General features: G+C 47.2%; 1 protein-coding gene across 5 annotated transcripts in view; it reads left to right on the top strand.

Annotated features, from left to right (window-relative positions):
• LOC8043651 overlaps positions 1-15,894 on the top strand; it is a 37,087-nt gene extending 21,193 nt beyond the window's left edge. For 2 of the 5 annotated variants that reach the window (XM_040207891.3, XM_040207889.1), the window contains 5 exons: positions 5,597-5,742; positions 6,396-6,457; positions 9,288-9,403; positions 11,042-11,122; positions 14,382-15,894. In XM_040207891.3, the coding sequence (XP_040063825.1) occupies positions 5,597-5,742; positions 6,396-6,457; positions 9,288-9,403; positions 11,042-11,122; positions 14,382-14,392 (416 nt within the window). In that variant the 3' untranslated portion in view covers positions 14,393-15,894. The remainder of the gene's footprint in view (positions 1-5,596; positions 5,743-6,395; positions 6,458-9,287; positions 9,404-11,041; positions 11,123-14,381) is intronic. The other 3 variants (XM_040207890.1, XM_029979953.2, XM_029979952.2) reach the window with 3 other exon arrangements.
• Positions 15,895-16,422: the final 528 nt, after the last annotated feature.

Here is a 16,422-nt window from a genome sequence, read left to right as displayed (position 1 = left end):
AGGGAGGTAGACATGAAAGGAATCCCTTACGTGGACTACCGCTCTTCTGTAAGGTATCGCATACAAGCCCAATGGCAAGCCGAGTGGAATGAAGAGATCTACAATAAGCTGCATCTCATTAAGCCAAACCTGGGTGAATGGGCAAGTGCCCGACACCGAGAACGGTTTTATGAAGTAATACTGTGTCGTTTGCGCATTGGCCACACGCATCTGACTCATGGCTACTTGCTCCGTGGGGAGGATGCCCCTTTGTGTGAACAATGCGATAAACCTCTAAGTGTTCTCCATTTTTTAATTGAGTGCCCTTTCTACGAACGGGAACGCCAATCTCACTTTGCACAGTTGTACAGAAATCACACTCCCTTACACCCAGTGCTTTTGTTGGGTGATGAACCATTCGTGGCTTACAAGCAGGTTTTTAAGTTTTTAGATTCTATTGGTCTTCTACATCAATTGTGAATTTCAGTTTCTCACTCATGCCCATTGTTGTTTGTGATTTAATCTAGTTTTGTCTCATTCCTTTATTTTTAACCCTGACCACTAGAGTTCTTTCTTCTCACTTACCCTCATTGCAATAGTTTCCTTCTTTGGCGCTCTTTGGCCTCAGCAGCCCTTGCGCCATAAAACCCCAACCCCAATCCCAATCTTGCGCGCTCCCAGTTCCAAGTCGGAGCGCCTCAAACCGCTCCGATTCGGAGGATGGCGAGAGTCGGAGCTTCGAGAGCGCTCCGAAAGAGCCAGGCGAATATACTTAGAGCGCCTGGCATCGACCAGCCGAATGCACACCGGCTTTTAGAGCACTCAAAGAGGCCGAAAAACGACCAGCCGAATATACCATTAGTATTTACGGACGATATGTCCGAAAAATGACTGTTGATTTTACAAAGTTCCCGATTTAACGAAGTAATTCGCGGCTTCCCTTCACTTCATTAGGTCGAGTTTTGACTGAGTCTGCTCTATGAACTTACCGTCTTCGTGTTTTTCTTTTAAAGGGGTCATGAAACGATTTTCCTATTTCTTCCTTTTTAGCTTTAATCCTCAACTCAAATGCGAATTGTGAAATCATGTGGTCGTGACATTCCTTCGGCACCGGTGCGATGAATCCTAATTTCCACCGTGCTTTTTATGCACACCATAGAACTTGCCATTCCCCAGTGACAATAAGCTCCGTCAGGGCACTCATTGGCCACGAACGCGAATCCAAATATTCGTCGACCGATTGATTGTTGACGAGCGCATACGTCCGAGTGACGCAGTTCTCGTGTCCAATGCATGAGCTGGGCTCTGCTGACGTCAGTTTGGCACCGGTGACGTGCTTTTGGAACCGCAGATGTATCATAGTCAAAAGGCGGAGTGCTTTCGAAGGCAAGAAGGTACAAAATAGTCCGCTATATTTTCAAATGCTCGTACCAAAAATCTGGCTTTTGACTTTCTAGCCTCTTTCTTCTGGCCAACTAAACGACATGCGATTAGTAAAGTCCCAATTTTAAAATCATTCATCCCAGCCCAAAATTCGTTTCATGGCCCCTTTAAAATTGAATGGCTGCCATGAAAACTAGCATAGTACCGAAGTGGCAAAATTTGGCGTGTCTGTGCTCCGTCCAAGTAAAAGGCTCGAAAGAGCAAACGTTAAGTTTGTGCTAGCAGCGCTGCGTATTGTACGGTATGTGCAGATCCAGAGTGTTCGGTGAGACACAATCACTTTTTGCGCTGGCTACGGCATTGCAAAGACCCCGCTGCAGCCATTTGCTGGAGGTTAATTTGTTAATCGCCATTTAGCGTATATCGGCTCAGTCCCCGTCACATTCTGGTTACAAACTTTAGCTGCACGTGCGGCAGTAATGTAGACTGCAGACACCATTGAGCGTAGAGCGCGCTGTTGCAACGCGGATGACGCCGCTCGCACTACTTGCACCTCATCCATTTACACGATAAATCACGCGACTGTTGGTACCGTTGAGTGTGCCATGTTTAAATGTGGAGCCAATATTGCTCGCTGCAGCCATAGCCCATTTATTTAGCACTTGTTGCGAGATTGTCTGTTAACTCAATATTTTTTTTAATAGAGGAGCGTTGCCCTTTTAAAATTGTATTGTAGTGCTTTCGTCACTCGACAGCTAAGTAAATGTGATCGCTTGTGCAAAGGGTAAATGTTATGTCGTGGTAAAAGCTTTAGCACGTAACCCCGTGCTTCCTGGGGTACAAGTGGATCTCCACTCAAGTCACGTATGGGTGCCGCAGACTAAAGCTGCGGTCGTACTGCTAATACATCAGCTTGGTTGGATTTACCTGCATCTCCTGCACTGTTGCAGAAAAGTGCGGGGCAGTGTACTTCTGGTGTATGTATTGAGATACGACTGGAAGTACACCGGCCTACACTTTTCTGCACCGGTGCAGGAAAATTTACGAAAGAGTCTACAGACGCTGTCTTCCTTGCACAACGGTCCTGTTGTGTGGGCAGTGCTGAGTCTCCTGCGTCGAAGTGCTATTTTTGCTAAGAATCGAGCCGCACCTGCGCCGAGCAAACCGAAGGCAGAACTAAAAATATTTTGTTATTGGTACGCTGTTTTGTTGCATTGCAAACACAAACTATGCATTGCCGAATGCTCATTCTCCGCCCAAATGTAGCGCCAGTGATCTGAACCAGGTGCCAATGTTTCAGAATTATCTCGGTTAAAAGTTATAGGTGACTTTCTGAAAATATCAGTGGGAAAACGGGGCCCATTTTCGGGTACTGGGGCCATTCGGCTCTATGTATTCGACAGGTCCGTCGGCTGCCATTTTTCTGTTAAAAAACCTTACGAATAAGGTAGCAGTTAGTTCGGAATCTTTGTCATCTGCTTCGGACTGCCAGGGCTACATTTGGACGGAGAATGAGCGTTCGGTGATGAATGGTGTATTTTTGCGGTAGAAACGATCCTGTAAACTTATTGGGGGACACAGAAGCGCTAGTCACGGGACATTCACTGCACTTCGTTGGTTTAAGGCCTCTCCAAACAGGATACTACAAAACTCACGACTCCGGCAAATCGTGCCGCGCTCCACTTCCGGCCGCCAGGGGGAATTTTCCCTCCGTCAAAGCTCCCGCGGGGAAACTTCCCCCGCGTCAAATCTCCCCCTCGCTTCCTTCACGGCGGCCTTGCTCTGCTCATCAGGTGGGTCCGGAGAGCCACTCACACGCTCTGTTGGCTGTCGGTCAATCGCTCAATGCCTCCGCTCACAATACGGAACCGCGTCAGACGCCATCACGACGAAAGTGAATCTCGACAAAGAAAGCAGATCAGAGGCGGGCGAAACGCACCCTTCGACGCAGGAATGTCCCAAATCCACCCAAAGCCGAACCTCCTTGGCCTTCGAGCCGAGGCGACGGCGGTACGCGAGGGCGTTGGCGAGGTGAGCCAGACGCAGGTGGCGTGTGACGTCGGAGCAAAGTGGAGGATGCAAAGAGAGAAGTCGTGATCGTGAAAATTTTCACGACTCCTGCAAAAATTTTTACGACTCCGACAAATCGTAAAAATAAAAGCGTCCGCTTCAATTTTCACGATTTGTCGGAGTCGTGCGTTTTGTAGTGTCCTGTTTGGGCACCCCTTTAGTCGACGGAAGAACACTTAAGAGACTATGGGCAAACGCCACGATGTGGCACATTGATGCTCTTTGGTTGGTCCCATTGGCTCAAAACAAAGTATTGCGATTGCTCGTCAATCTGCTCTGGCGGCTCAATCGCCGACTTCGTCTGAATTTCCAGGCGACTTCGGCGATGTCGGGAGCTTAAATAGTAGGATGGCAGCTACTTCTAAAAGACAGAGCTGGGGTCTAGTACTCCCGATGAGATCACTAGATTATCGCGAGCTTCAATTTGCACCGGAGTGCTACGAGCAGTGGCTGACATGGGTGAGGGTTAGTGCAATAGGCTCTGATATTATACTATTGCGAGTCTAGCTTCTTCAGTCCAAAGCCGTATATGGGGAGAGTTTGGCCTGTCTATGATCTCGCCGCCGTAACACCCCCCTCCCGAATGAGCCAATCAGCCCGCGGCGCAAAGCGAGAGGCAAATGCATGCGCATGATGTCCCGGCTGCTCCCAGCTGGGGGTGGGAGGGCCGCCATTTGCGTTCATTCGTCCGGCGGAACGTATGGGATCGACATCCAAGTTTCGGTTCTTTCCTTTTGGCAGGCTCTGGCAAGAAAATTATAGTGTTATTCCTCGGTGGCTTAAAAAGCTAACAAATGAGGTTTCTTAACGTTTGAACGCAAACTTTTGTTCAGGCGAAAAAGAAGTAAGCCCATAGCAGACGACGCATAGCCTGAACAGCGCTTAGCGCCGACAGCGTTGCATGAAAATGGCGGTCGTCACCTCTCTGCTCCCTTCTTTTTCTCTCGCTCCTTCGGCGCTCTCCTCCCTTTCCTTCACTTCTCTCCGGCACCTTCGTCGCCACACCCACTGGCCAAACTCTTCTCATATTTGGCTCTGCTTCGGTCTTGCTTGTAGGTTGATCTCAAATTTTGTAAAACTGCACAAAGAACAAGACGAAAAAATGTGATTTTATATTTGAACAAAATCGGGTAGTCGAGGTAGACCCTAAGCAGCTGTGGCTTGATAGAGCAGCACTTTTTGATTAAACTCCGGTTACAACGGTGCTGAAGAGCAGTGTCAATTTTGAAGTGCAAGTGTGTTTTCATAATAACTGTGGTTGGGGTTTTCTGCAGTTCTGGATATATATTAGTCTCGAGATTGGTAGATTCATAGAACTTGGGGGAAGCACTTTTATTGATAGACGTGCTAGCAGATACGGTGGTTTTTGCTTGCATTTAGCATAAATTATACACAGGCTATATAAACTACTGGGTCTAAAAGTGGGAGGGCAGAGAGGTTTTATCCAAACTGAAGTGTCGCACTGATTCATTTTTCAACCATTTCCTCAGTGCCAATTGTAAATGGAACGTACTCTGACCAGACCTATGATTATTTCTAGAAGGAAGGTTCTGCGTTGCTTTTGTGCCAGCCTACCTATTCTTACTATGAAAGGTAATAAGCATGAAGGTAGGAAGCTTCTGGAGACTACATGACGCCATATTGATACGCCCCCAATGATGACCAAAATCAAAATACGCTATTGGACAGAAATACCGAACAGCTGATTTGACGACAACAGCTGTTTTGGTCACACTTGGGGGCGTTCGCACAGACTCCGACCTCCACTTCAGTCTTGACTCGGCATTTTCTCATTTGGCTGACCTGAGCCGGTATGTCGCCTCCCCTTCTTCCTACCTCCATGGTAATGAGTAATGTTCTCCAATATGAAATAAAAACCCTCAATCATAATCGAATATGTGCTAACGGATGTTGGCCTCGAAAAGCATCATTCGCTGCTCCAAACCGATGTATTGCCTGCTACAGAAGCTGCTACAAGAGGCCAAACGCCACACAAAAACCGTCTGCAGGCAAGCATGCATATACGCGAAGCGTGCCTCGAACATGCTTGTGGTGCATCCGCGAGTAATCCTGTCAAGTCTGCAGCGAATGGTCTTTTTCGGAGGACCTACGAGCAGTGCGGCTTTAAGGATGTCGCGAGTTGATGCGTGCGTCTTGCCCGCAGCGGAGCGTTGCCCCATTCCGGACTTCTACGAACTGCAGCTGAAGATGGAGCGTCAGGGCTCCTCCGACGTGGAGTCGATGTGGTCGAGCAGCGGCGGATCACCCTCCAAGACCAAGGCGAGTTCCGACCAAGGCGGGGACCACAAGGTGTGCTCGAGGGAACAGGGACGGCGTGACACGCTTCATTTCCCCTCAAAGGGGTCATGAAACGATGTCCGGTTCAAATGTTTGACTTTACAGAGTCGTACCGGTCGCTCGAATGGCATTTTAGGTGCCAATACCATATTCACTCAAATCTAGGCCGATAGTTTCTATAACAAAATTAATATTGCAACTCGGGGGTCAGCCTAGGATGCGGTTCACGTCTACACCACTTCACAGCAATGCAACCAAAACTGAAAGCAGCTAAAGCGCGCACTTTAGCTGCTACTAGCGGCGAGCTTACTCGCGTAGCACGCGCGAGCAAAGCTTTCAGCGCACTGAGGCGCACTGCCGAAGGTTGGGGAGCGCCGAGCGGAAGGCGTAAACACATCGGAGTAGGCCACTCACCTTCGCCCCTAGGGTCACTTTCAGGCGGCGCAGCCTGTGCTGCGAGTCACGCGTTTCTTTCTTTGCATTTCATTTTTCCCCGATAGTAGTACATTGATGCAAGTAAACCCCGACAAAAGAAAAAGTGTCTCCCAACCTTAGGGCAGGTGTCTTTTTGTTTTCTAGCTTTCCCAACGTATCGCACGATGCATAATCTGGGTGGTTTTCCGTCGTCCACCCTTATGATAACGTATTTTGCGTTTGTCTCGCAGATGGAAGAAAAATGGGACAAGATAATAAAGATGGTCAAAAAAAAGCAACAATCTTTCACGGAGTGAGTACCATTTCATATCGACAGACGCGAGAGTTTTATTGGAACGCTTTCCACGTTGAAAATTGTGGCTGGAGTTTCTTTTTGTCAAGCTGAAGCATTTTGATATTCGGCCTCTTTGACCCGCTTATTGAGACTGCAGGCAGCTTAAAACCATTTGTTACGTAAATTCTCCGGTCGTGCTCTTCTTTGCGCATTATGTCCGAGCGTAGGGATAACTGCCCCCTCGCCGTTGGGGTCTTGTAGCTGTACTTACTTTCTGGAAGCGGTAATGAACCTTTTATGCGCACCGCCCTATTTGCCTCCTACCGTCAAACGCATTCGTAACGGTAGTGAGGTAGTTGCGGCAGTATGATCGTAAGTCTTTTCCACCGACACTTAAGTTCCTGGGGACTCCAGTTATCGCGTCGGTTTTTCCCATTACGTTAGTTTTTGCCTCTGTGCGCGTCGGCATAGATTCATTTTATAGAGTGCGGGAAGCTGCAGCGCATTTTTGTGGCCTACAGCTGTTTTGGGGTATGCTTCTGTAAAGGCTGGTCCACATACTTGCGAATGCTTGCGACCGAGCGCCACTTCTGAGGATATGACGGGAGAACACTCTGGCACCGTTTTTTGGATAGGCTTAAAACACTTTCCCTTTTTTATTTTCTCCTTTTCCCCCTTTTTTTTTTTTTCGCGCATCATTTTTTTTATTGACTTGGAAAATTTTGTAGAATGTTATAAGTAGGGTTTTGTGTTTCCGGAAAAATCCAAAAAATGCTTGCCGGTAGATTTGACATTGTTTTTAATTTATCTGAAAAAACTGAATCAACGTCCACTTCCAAAATAATACCGAATATTATTTTGACATCCGTGACGCCACTTCTTAAAGACGGGAAATTGTTTTCAAAAATGTTTAGACGTCCCCCATGAAAATATTTTTGTCATTATTTTGACGTCTTAAACTTGGAAATTCGGAGCTTTGGAGTCCAAACTTGAGAGCGATCGGACATGGCGGTCAAAAAAATATCATGTTGCTTGCAGGCAGCATCATGGGTCTATACGGATTTTCCGAAAACAAATGTCATGCAGTCGACGGCTGTTTTCATGACCTTTTGTGGAATCCAGAACGACCTTCTCAAAGTACATCCGCTATCAGGCCGAAAGTAATGTTTGCTTGGTTGCCCCAAGCATTCCAGGATGTTGCACCGTTGTTTTTAACCATTTATTTCATGCGATTTATACAGGCAAAGGAACTGAATGCAGTGTCATATAATTCGCAGCTGGTTGGAAAATGTGTACCTCGTACAACTTCGCCAGAACCTTTGTTCGTTTGCTGGTCAAGAAGCATCAGGGAGGCAATGCTTGCATTCACAACCTTTTGTTTAAAATCCCAATCATTTTGTAGTTAACCTGCTTGTTACACGAACCATACAGAAAATACTCTCAAAACTTGGTTAAAAACGGGGCGGGAGCTAGATGCAAAGCGACACTGCACCCATACGAAGATGCGCTCGCACGGTATAAAGGCACAAAAAGCATGCCAAATTTCTCAGTGTTATGTAGTTACGCACTTACATTTGTTACGTGCAGGGAAGACAGAGGGATATTCAGCTCGTTTTTGTTGTAAATCCAAACTTTCGAGTGAGATGTGTGCCGAGATGCAAGCTCGGAACGCTCGGAACACTGTCACTGTGCATGTTACGTCCGAAAGGATACTGTTGGGCCGGTCTCGCACACACGCTGAATAAAACATTTCCACTGTCAACTGGGACCAATACTACCCGTCAAAACGCGAACACAACACCGACGACACCATGGGAAACTAAAAGAAACCACAAAACAGTTGCCACTGTTACAGCTGCTGCATTAAAAGAGGACAGAAATATATTAAAGCAACTATTCGACGTTTTGTGGAAGTGATGGACGTCAAAATAATTAGATATCTTGTTGGTGGACGTCGAAATACTGTAAAACCCTTAATGTTCGCGAGCCCTCAATTTTCACAAATTTCACGAATTGAAGAATTCGCGAAATTTAAGGGCACGTGAAAATTTCGGTCCTTAAGATTTTCAATGCAGGCATCTGGAATTCGCGAAATTTAATGGTCGCGATTATGTCATCTGTGACCGATTCGCGAAAAATAGGGGCCGCGAAAATAAAGGGTTTTACAGTAGTCGCTGCTATAAAACCGCGGGACTGTTTTACAAATGAACTTCGTAAAAGCGCAAGGTCACTGCTTCCAAGGGAATGCCGCTTCAGTTTCCTTCAAATTCTTGAACTACCGACAAAGGAGCTTGCCTTTTAGCTCGTCGAGGTTCCTTTGTGACAATGGGTTGCGGTACCTGGATTTTATTTATTTTTGAATTTTAAAAGTTGGGAACACGGTAAAGAAACTTGGGATTTTGGAGAACTTGGAATCTAGCAAAAATAAACTTTGATAAAACCCTGAATTTTCTGCGAAAATTGAACTACGAAAAATGCCCTCCAAATTTATTAAGAAACAAACTCTGAAAACGCAGAATCCAACCTATGAGCGACCATTTGTCGTAGATAGTACATACATTTGATCTCTCCAATGCACAAAACCTTCGGTCTAGTGGAGTGTATTTGCCAAACCATCTCGTAGATGGAGCCACTATGCCGGTGTGCTTTTGTCTTTAAGAAATAAGCAAGGTTTCCGTCGTCGTCGTAAGAGATGGCGAGAAATCTGTTGTAAGCAAATGCAAGCATTGAAAACCGGCCTTTAGACGCAGAGCCTTTGGCCTAACTTGTCTCGCTGCACTTGACGGTGGAGCGCTTATGCCTGCCGGGTGGGGATTGGTCTTTCATTGGGCCCCGACCCCATCTGCAGGGAGCAGATCAAGGAGCACCTGAAGCAGTTCCGCGAGTCCCAGGGCGGCCTCTCGAACATGAAGTTCAATGCCATCGTGGCCGGCGTGCTCGCCCTCATGAAGAACAGCGCGCCCAGTGAGTCGCCCGGCCGTGCACGTCGCGTCTGCACGCCCCACAATGAGTGGAGCGGCAAGGGGTGGTTGGTAGTAGAGCCGCCGAGTAAGCTATGCTGCGGACTGAAGGCGCTCGAGCCGTTGGACTGGATTCATTTGGCTTCCTCTTTGTGACGGGTGATCACGTAACTTTGGGTTACGGATCTAGCCGGTCGGCGGCTCTGCCACTTCCGTCCGAGACTGGAGCTAAGTCTGTTGCGCCATGCCCCCCACCCTCCTCCCCCTCCCCCTCCTTCGTCATTTACTGCAGTCTCCAGTCGCCTTTTTACCACATCCGCCCTCAACCGAATGTCCTCCCGCCGCCGCTCCTGGGGCTTTTCCAGCCATCCGGGTGCTTGAAATTGTTGCCTGTTAACCAATGCTTTATCTGAAGTCACAGGAAACTTTTTCATCTTATGGGAATATTTAAACGGACAGAGAAAAACCAACGACGTATAGCTCGGGAAGTCTCGTTTGCTAGTATTCTAACGGTTGCCAATTGCGCCCGCCCCGCACCAGACAGCCAAATGGCTGCACTGGCAAGAAAATTGTGGAATGAAGGGCCAATGCCCTATACTTTGTTTCACTTCAAAGGGATACTGCAACGAAATTCAAGCGCCTGCGTTATCTTCTAAATGTCAACCACATTCTGGCCGCACCACGATGACGCCAATTTTTGCTCGAAAAGACACCGAAACATTATTTAAAGGGAGTAAATGGAATATTGTTACATCAAACTCTATAAAAGCAACACACTGTGCGGAAGTACAGCGGCAAGCTGCTTGCGCATAAGGCCCATAAAACTTTGCAGAACCAGATTTCCCTATTCAACTCCTGCAGGAGTTGTGTTACGTGTCGCAGCCTGGCCGTTTGGGATGCCCGCTCTCCGCAGGAGTTGAATAGGTACGGGACAGCAGGGAAATCCAGTTGGGCAAAGTTTGACAAGGCTTAATTGCGTGCACACAGCTTTTGTGTTCAGTCTTACGGTGACGACATTCGGTTTATTCCTTTTAAATGTGTTCTTTCGAGCAAAATATTGGTGTCTCCGTGGCCAGAATATGGTGGACATTTAGGCAATAAATAGACTCTAGAATTTCATTGCAGTATCCCTTTAAATCCAGACGCAGCCGACGCTACAACTTAATGTGACCAGTCAGTGTCGAAAGTGCCAGTCACTGGGTCTTTTGTACCCAGTTGGTTGAGCGACGTTAGAACACGTACGACACTTGATGAATACCACAATGTTGCATTTTTTATGTTGTTTGATTAATCCCTTCAGCTGCGTCTTGACTCAGGGTTAAACAAAGTATGGGTGCAGCTTGTTTAGTTTTTCTAGTTGCTGACGGGAACCTGGTAACGAGCGATGCCATGGAACCTCTCTAGTAAAAGCTGATGTGGCAGAGCCATAGCGAAGCAGAGTTGCAGTCTGCTCGTCCTAAAACTGGGACGGGAATTGGAGCCGCTAGATACATAGGGAGAATTCCTGGCTACACCGGCTTTACCCTAGAGAGGCCCCGCCGTAGTCTCTCGCGAGCATGCCACCCATTTGGGTTTGTGTTTGGACGCGAGGTTGTACCTGTCTTGCATGGCTTGCCTGGGCCCCTCCTCCTCCCCCTGCCAGAAGCCCCGCTCTCTCCTCGGGATCGCCCGCTGCGGGGAAAAGCTCCTTCCCGCGAGCGGTCAAACCCCAAAGTAACACGAGGTGCGTCCATTGCCACAAAGACCAATGTCGCGGTCTCGCTTTTAATAAGTCTTACAAAAGACTGACACTGCCTAAGGCATGTTCCTTTTTCGTCAGACGCTTCTGTCGCACTGGTTGTACGAGTACTGCCTGCAGACATGTTTGAGGCACATGCGGCAAGCACGTTTCAAACATGCGTCAGGCTTGTCTGCAGATATTTTTGTCGCAGTGTCTTTTGCGTGGTGTATGTGCAGCGAGACTGCGGCTTTACGATTGCGCTTTATGCACGAGCATGCACTTCAAGCACTTTGTGAGCAGCTTTATGCATGAGCACCTCCAACTCTGGAAGGCATTCCCCCCCTCCCCCCCCCTTCTCAAGACTTTTTCCTACAAAAGCCTTTTCGTTTGCCGTCAGTTGAAATCCCGCGCCATTGCGGACTCCACTGGAGCACCACCCACTCAGACGGGTTGTATTTGCATCCAGCAGCGCAGTTGTTGGTTGCTTCTGGATGAAGAATGGCCATAAACGAACACCAAACACCTAAACTGCACGGATCACTCATGTCAATACAAAAAAATGTAGGCGCTCCAGCATGATCTTGACATTCGATCAAACGACTTGTGACTGAATTGTGCGATAAACTGCGAAAAGAAGCCACAGGGAGTGATGCGTGAGACTGTTCCAGCAGCCTCCGGAATTGCTCTCCCTGGGAGTCGGGTGCACAGTTTTTCACCGCCGTACGTTCGGGCTTATTTGCGAATCGCTATCAATAACTCGTTTGCGAAAATACAAATAAAAAAGAACTTGTAAGTTTCAAAAATGAGCACACAGAATAGCGCAATGCTACAGGTACAGTTGGCTGGACTCGCAGCATGCTGAGGTGTTCTTGATATTGCGATCGTTTCAATTTTGTTGGCGGTGGAATGCTTTGGTTCGACTCCCCCCCCCCCCCCCCGCACTTCAGATTTTTTAAAAATTGAAAAATGGGTCGACCTACATTTGTGTAAACATGGTACGATAGCAGGTATGGCAACACACCTAGCAAAAGCATGATGGTGCAATGGACGTTCTGTGCATGGAAGTGGTCAGTCAAAAAAGAAATTTCCCTTCTAAGGATTTTTGTTTACTCGTTACCTTCTTGCTAGGCCAATTACGGCGGTAAATTGAATGAAAAAAAGTCACTCTTGCCCGGTGTCTGAAATTTTTTTTTGGGGGGGGTTTGTGTCATTGCTTAGAATACAGCTAACACATACGTCTGCAAGGCTGTTTTTTTTTCTTTTTTTTTTTTTCTTTTTTTTTTGTTCTACAATGCCTTTTTCATGTCTTGTTTTCTTATCCATACCGGTATGTTTTCTAAGTGTTCAGTTCACATGCTTCTGGTTCCCGGAGGTTGGGGAATCCCATGCCCATTTTGTTCAAATTGAGCCCCATCAATGTTTTTGTTGAACACCTAAAATGGGCACCGAACAATGCCAAATCTTTGAGAAAATAACCCCCCACCCATTCCACCCAATTTGAAGAAAAGCAGGTAAATCTTGGCAACATGAAACCCTAATCATGACGAGGTTATAATTATATTAAATTGTGTACTGTAATGTTTTATTCACTTGTTTTGGTGTAAGTCGAAATGTGGTGTTAGTGTGCAAGCTATCTTCAAGAAATGGTTGCTTATAGCACTGAGACATAACTCTCTTATGGTAAAAGAATTGAGTAAAAAAATTTATAGATAAAGGCGGACCGGAAGTGTCGGGCTACCTGATATATGGTTCCACGGAGTTTGCTGCCCAACAGAAAAGGGACAAATATTTGGAATTGCACTTTTTTTCCCTACACTATTGCATATCTTGATTGAACTTGTTTTTTATATTTCACACCTTTTGTCACACAAGTCAGTCCAGTTGTGAAGTAGAAAATGTTTACAGATTAGTGTTTCTAACAGTATGCGCATTAATGAATGATTGGATGGTCGTGTCTCGTGACCATTATGCTGGGACATTGCCATAGGAACATTGGTCCTTGGTTCAATGCTGTAATTAAGTGGTTGCTTGAGATTTTAAGAGCTTGTCCTGCTTCTCTTACCTACTAACAGACCATTCGGCCAAGGGCTGTCTGGGCGGTGCCATTTCGTTTGACTGCAGCGCCGTCTAGATACACCCGGGCATTTCAATGGAATCGTGGGGGTAGAAGGGGAGGGGGTAAGGGCGATCCTGATAGCAGATGACAAATCGACTGTCCTGCACTGGCATGTCAGCGGGATAGAAGAGGAAAGAGGGATGCACCGTTCTCATCGTTTGGGCAGTTCCGGTGAACTATGCCGCCGGGACTGCGCAAACATAAAGGCTCATTCCCCCCTCGGCTCTCGCCCTTGTAGAGTGGTCTATAGACTATACTGAGTTATGTCCTGGTTAAGGTAACAGTCGAATCATGGAATGGGTAGTCTCGATCGAGTGATGTACCGCTAACTCGACTGCTAAGAGAAGTTTCGTCCTATTCTAATGTTGAAGTGCAGTCTTCTCAAGCTCGCTCAAAATCTGTTCACTTGCGATTAGGTGTGGCAGCCGGATAAGTATGACAGAGAAGTCGGCCGACCCTCACTTTTCACGCGTGTCGGCTGTTGTTGGAAATGGACGAGCAGACTCTTTGGCAGCCAAAATGGGCCCGCGGATGTGCAGGCGCAACTTGGATGGGCAAGGGGTTTAATAAATGAGGGTTTACAAGGCCCAAATACATCCCCGATTGCGCATCCGGGGGTCCACAACCTCAGTTCCAAGACCTGTCAGCTTTTTAAAACGGTACCAATGAAGGATTGATTACATACTAACGTGGAGAACTGCTGAAAAGGTTCACGAGCATGGCTGCTGACAGCTCGCCAAAGGTAAAATGTCTTTTCTTGAGGCCGCCCTACGATGTCGATCGAGCGGCAGTGGCTAGAAATATGGAAGTGTGGAATTTTACATACTTCACTAGAGTAAACCCGTAAAGTCCAAGCAAAGGTAATCATTGACATAATGTGGGGCAGCTTGTCTTATTCCTGTCGCCAAAAGTAATAGTGTCGCCTCCTACTGGTGCAGATCCCACTAGTAAAGCACTGGCCTTTGCTGCTACCTGCTGCCACACCTTGTGGGGAAGGGGGACTCTTGCGAGACATTCTCTGCAGGCACTCGCTGCTTTATACTTGGATCTATAGTTCTATGGCTGTGTTCCCGATTCAGAAGGATGTGCTCGTTGCTATGGCACTTTTTGGTTGCTCCAACGATTGTTTTCTTGTATCTTGCACAGATAAGAACTAAAGAGGGGTCACTCCCCTTCCCCCCCACCACCAACCAGCCGGTGTGCCCACTCGAGGAGCAGCACCACCACAAGGACCCTTGGGGGTCTCTTCCAGCCCTGACCTTTGCCAAGAAGGCATTAAACCTGCTGTATTTTTTTATTTTTTTTTATAAACATTTAACATGTTAAATATTTTTTTCGTGAACAGTGGGTTGGCTGTTAACTTCATTTAAACGGGGTACTTCTCCACCTTGCGTTGGGATTGTGCGTTCAGGTTATGCCGAATTTGTTTGTGCCTCTGTGGCTTGGAAACAAGTACCGTGCGGTCTCTCGAATGCTTGCAAGCAGCATTTCTCGTAAAGGCTGCGATTAGGGCAATGTACTAGTCCCAGTTTGTCCACTAGCATTTGTCAGCTCAGTGTCTAGATTTAACTGGAATGTGTGCCAACAAAGTGTTTTTGGTGCCACATTGAGTCTGTGCCTTATGTGTTGAAGGAATAAGAGGTATTTGTGTTATTTTGTGACGTTGATACTTTAAATAAACAAATTGAGGAATAAGTGCAATTGCTAAATCTGCTCACCCTTTTGTCAAAGGATGGTTCCCATAGTTCCGTTTTCTTGCGTTGTTACGGAAGTTTGTCTCTAGTCAGAGACATCTGTGCTTTGTAAGAAGCGTGGCAGCCAGTTCAAGTAGACTGGCACGCGTCATTCGAGGCACGGCTGTCCTGGAGAGTGGTAGAGAATTCAATTGACTTATGTAACAAAGTATAGCTTGATGAGAATGGTGGGGCTTCTGATGCCGAGCCTTCAGCATGCGCCGCTTTCGGCAGTGCTTTGGAACGTGCTCGAAGCTCACGGGATGAGTGCCTTCGGGAGTTTTCACCGACGTAATTTTGTCCCCCATTTTGATGTTGCGAGCTGTTTGGGGCGTGCCGAAGGCAAGCATTCCAAGGATTTACATGGCCCCTTAAATGCGTAGAGCACAGAAGCTTACAAGTCTTACCACTCTGTCATCTCAACAGTTTGCGATGTAATCCTCCATGTTAGTAAATTTGTTTGAAAAAACAAAACTAACAACATAATGGCGGATTGACGTCATGTGAAAACTGCCTATTGAAGCAAGTGATGGAAGCAACTGTAAAAGACTCCTCCGTCTTGCTCTTTCAGTTAGCGATCACACCCCCCACTCGGTCGTCTGCTAGGCACCAAGCTGTGTCCAGATGGTCATGATTGGTTATCTCGAAATAACTGTTTCATAAGGCTGCGATTCAAATTGGCGAGTCTCGAAACGTGGCGAGTGGCGAAAGAAAAGGATTGCAATATATGGGGAGCACTAGAAACAATCTTTGATAGAGCAGCGCAAGAAAGCGATTGACTACGCTTGCGTCCAAGCTCCTCACCAGCAGACCATATTCTCTTCCGTCGTAGGTGAAGCGTCCGGGAATTTAGTTTTTGTCGACAGAGTATCGAAGGCGCTACTGTCAATAAAGAATCTGCCCTTTGAGGCGTTTCCTCTGCCCTTTCTGCGAGTATGGCTCTTCGTTCATAAAGCGGTTATCACGCGAGAGTCGGATTTCTCCTCGACCTTGTGTACCGCAGTAAAGGCTACACGCGCAAGCTCCTTGCTCTGGGGCACATCTCGGCGGCACAAGCTCTCGTGCATTAGGGGCAGCTGCCAACGCTATGAGGTCGCGCTTCTAGCCTTCGCTGCGGTACAACATAGGGTGAAACAGTGTTAATCAGCTAGAGCCCGTTGATCTGGGGACCTTGAGGAAGCGAATGACGGAGGGGCACTCGCTCGTGGTACCGGTCTTGCACCTTCGCGCAACAATAGTTGGCGTTATTTATAAGAGATGCCAAATACTTATACCCATTGTGCGAACGCTCGTAACATCTCGGGCGAGTGCTGCGCCGTCATTCGCTTCCAACCGCGATTTTTAAACGAGTTCGCAGAGGCGTACATAGTCTGGCCCAAGTATATTCGCACAGACTGCCACTTTTTCAGATGCAGCTTTGTCGGTGTGAAATTTAAAGGATAAACTGGACTCTT

This window comes from Ixodes scapularis, unplaced genomic scaffold (assembly GCF_016920785.2).
Source record: "Ixodes scapularis isolate PalLabHiFi unplaced genomic scaffold, ASM1692078v2 PGA_scaffold0__279_contigs__length_252992795, whole genome shotgun sequence".
NCBI classification, from domain to species: domain Eukaryota; kingdom Metazoa; phylum Arthropoda; class Arachnida; order Ixodida; family Ixodidae; genus Ixodes; species Ixodes scapularis.
This window is presented reverse-complemented; position numbering and strand designations above follow the sequence as displayed.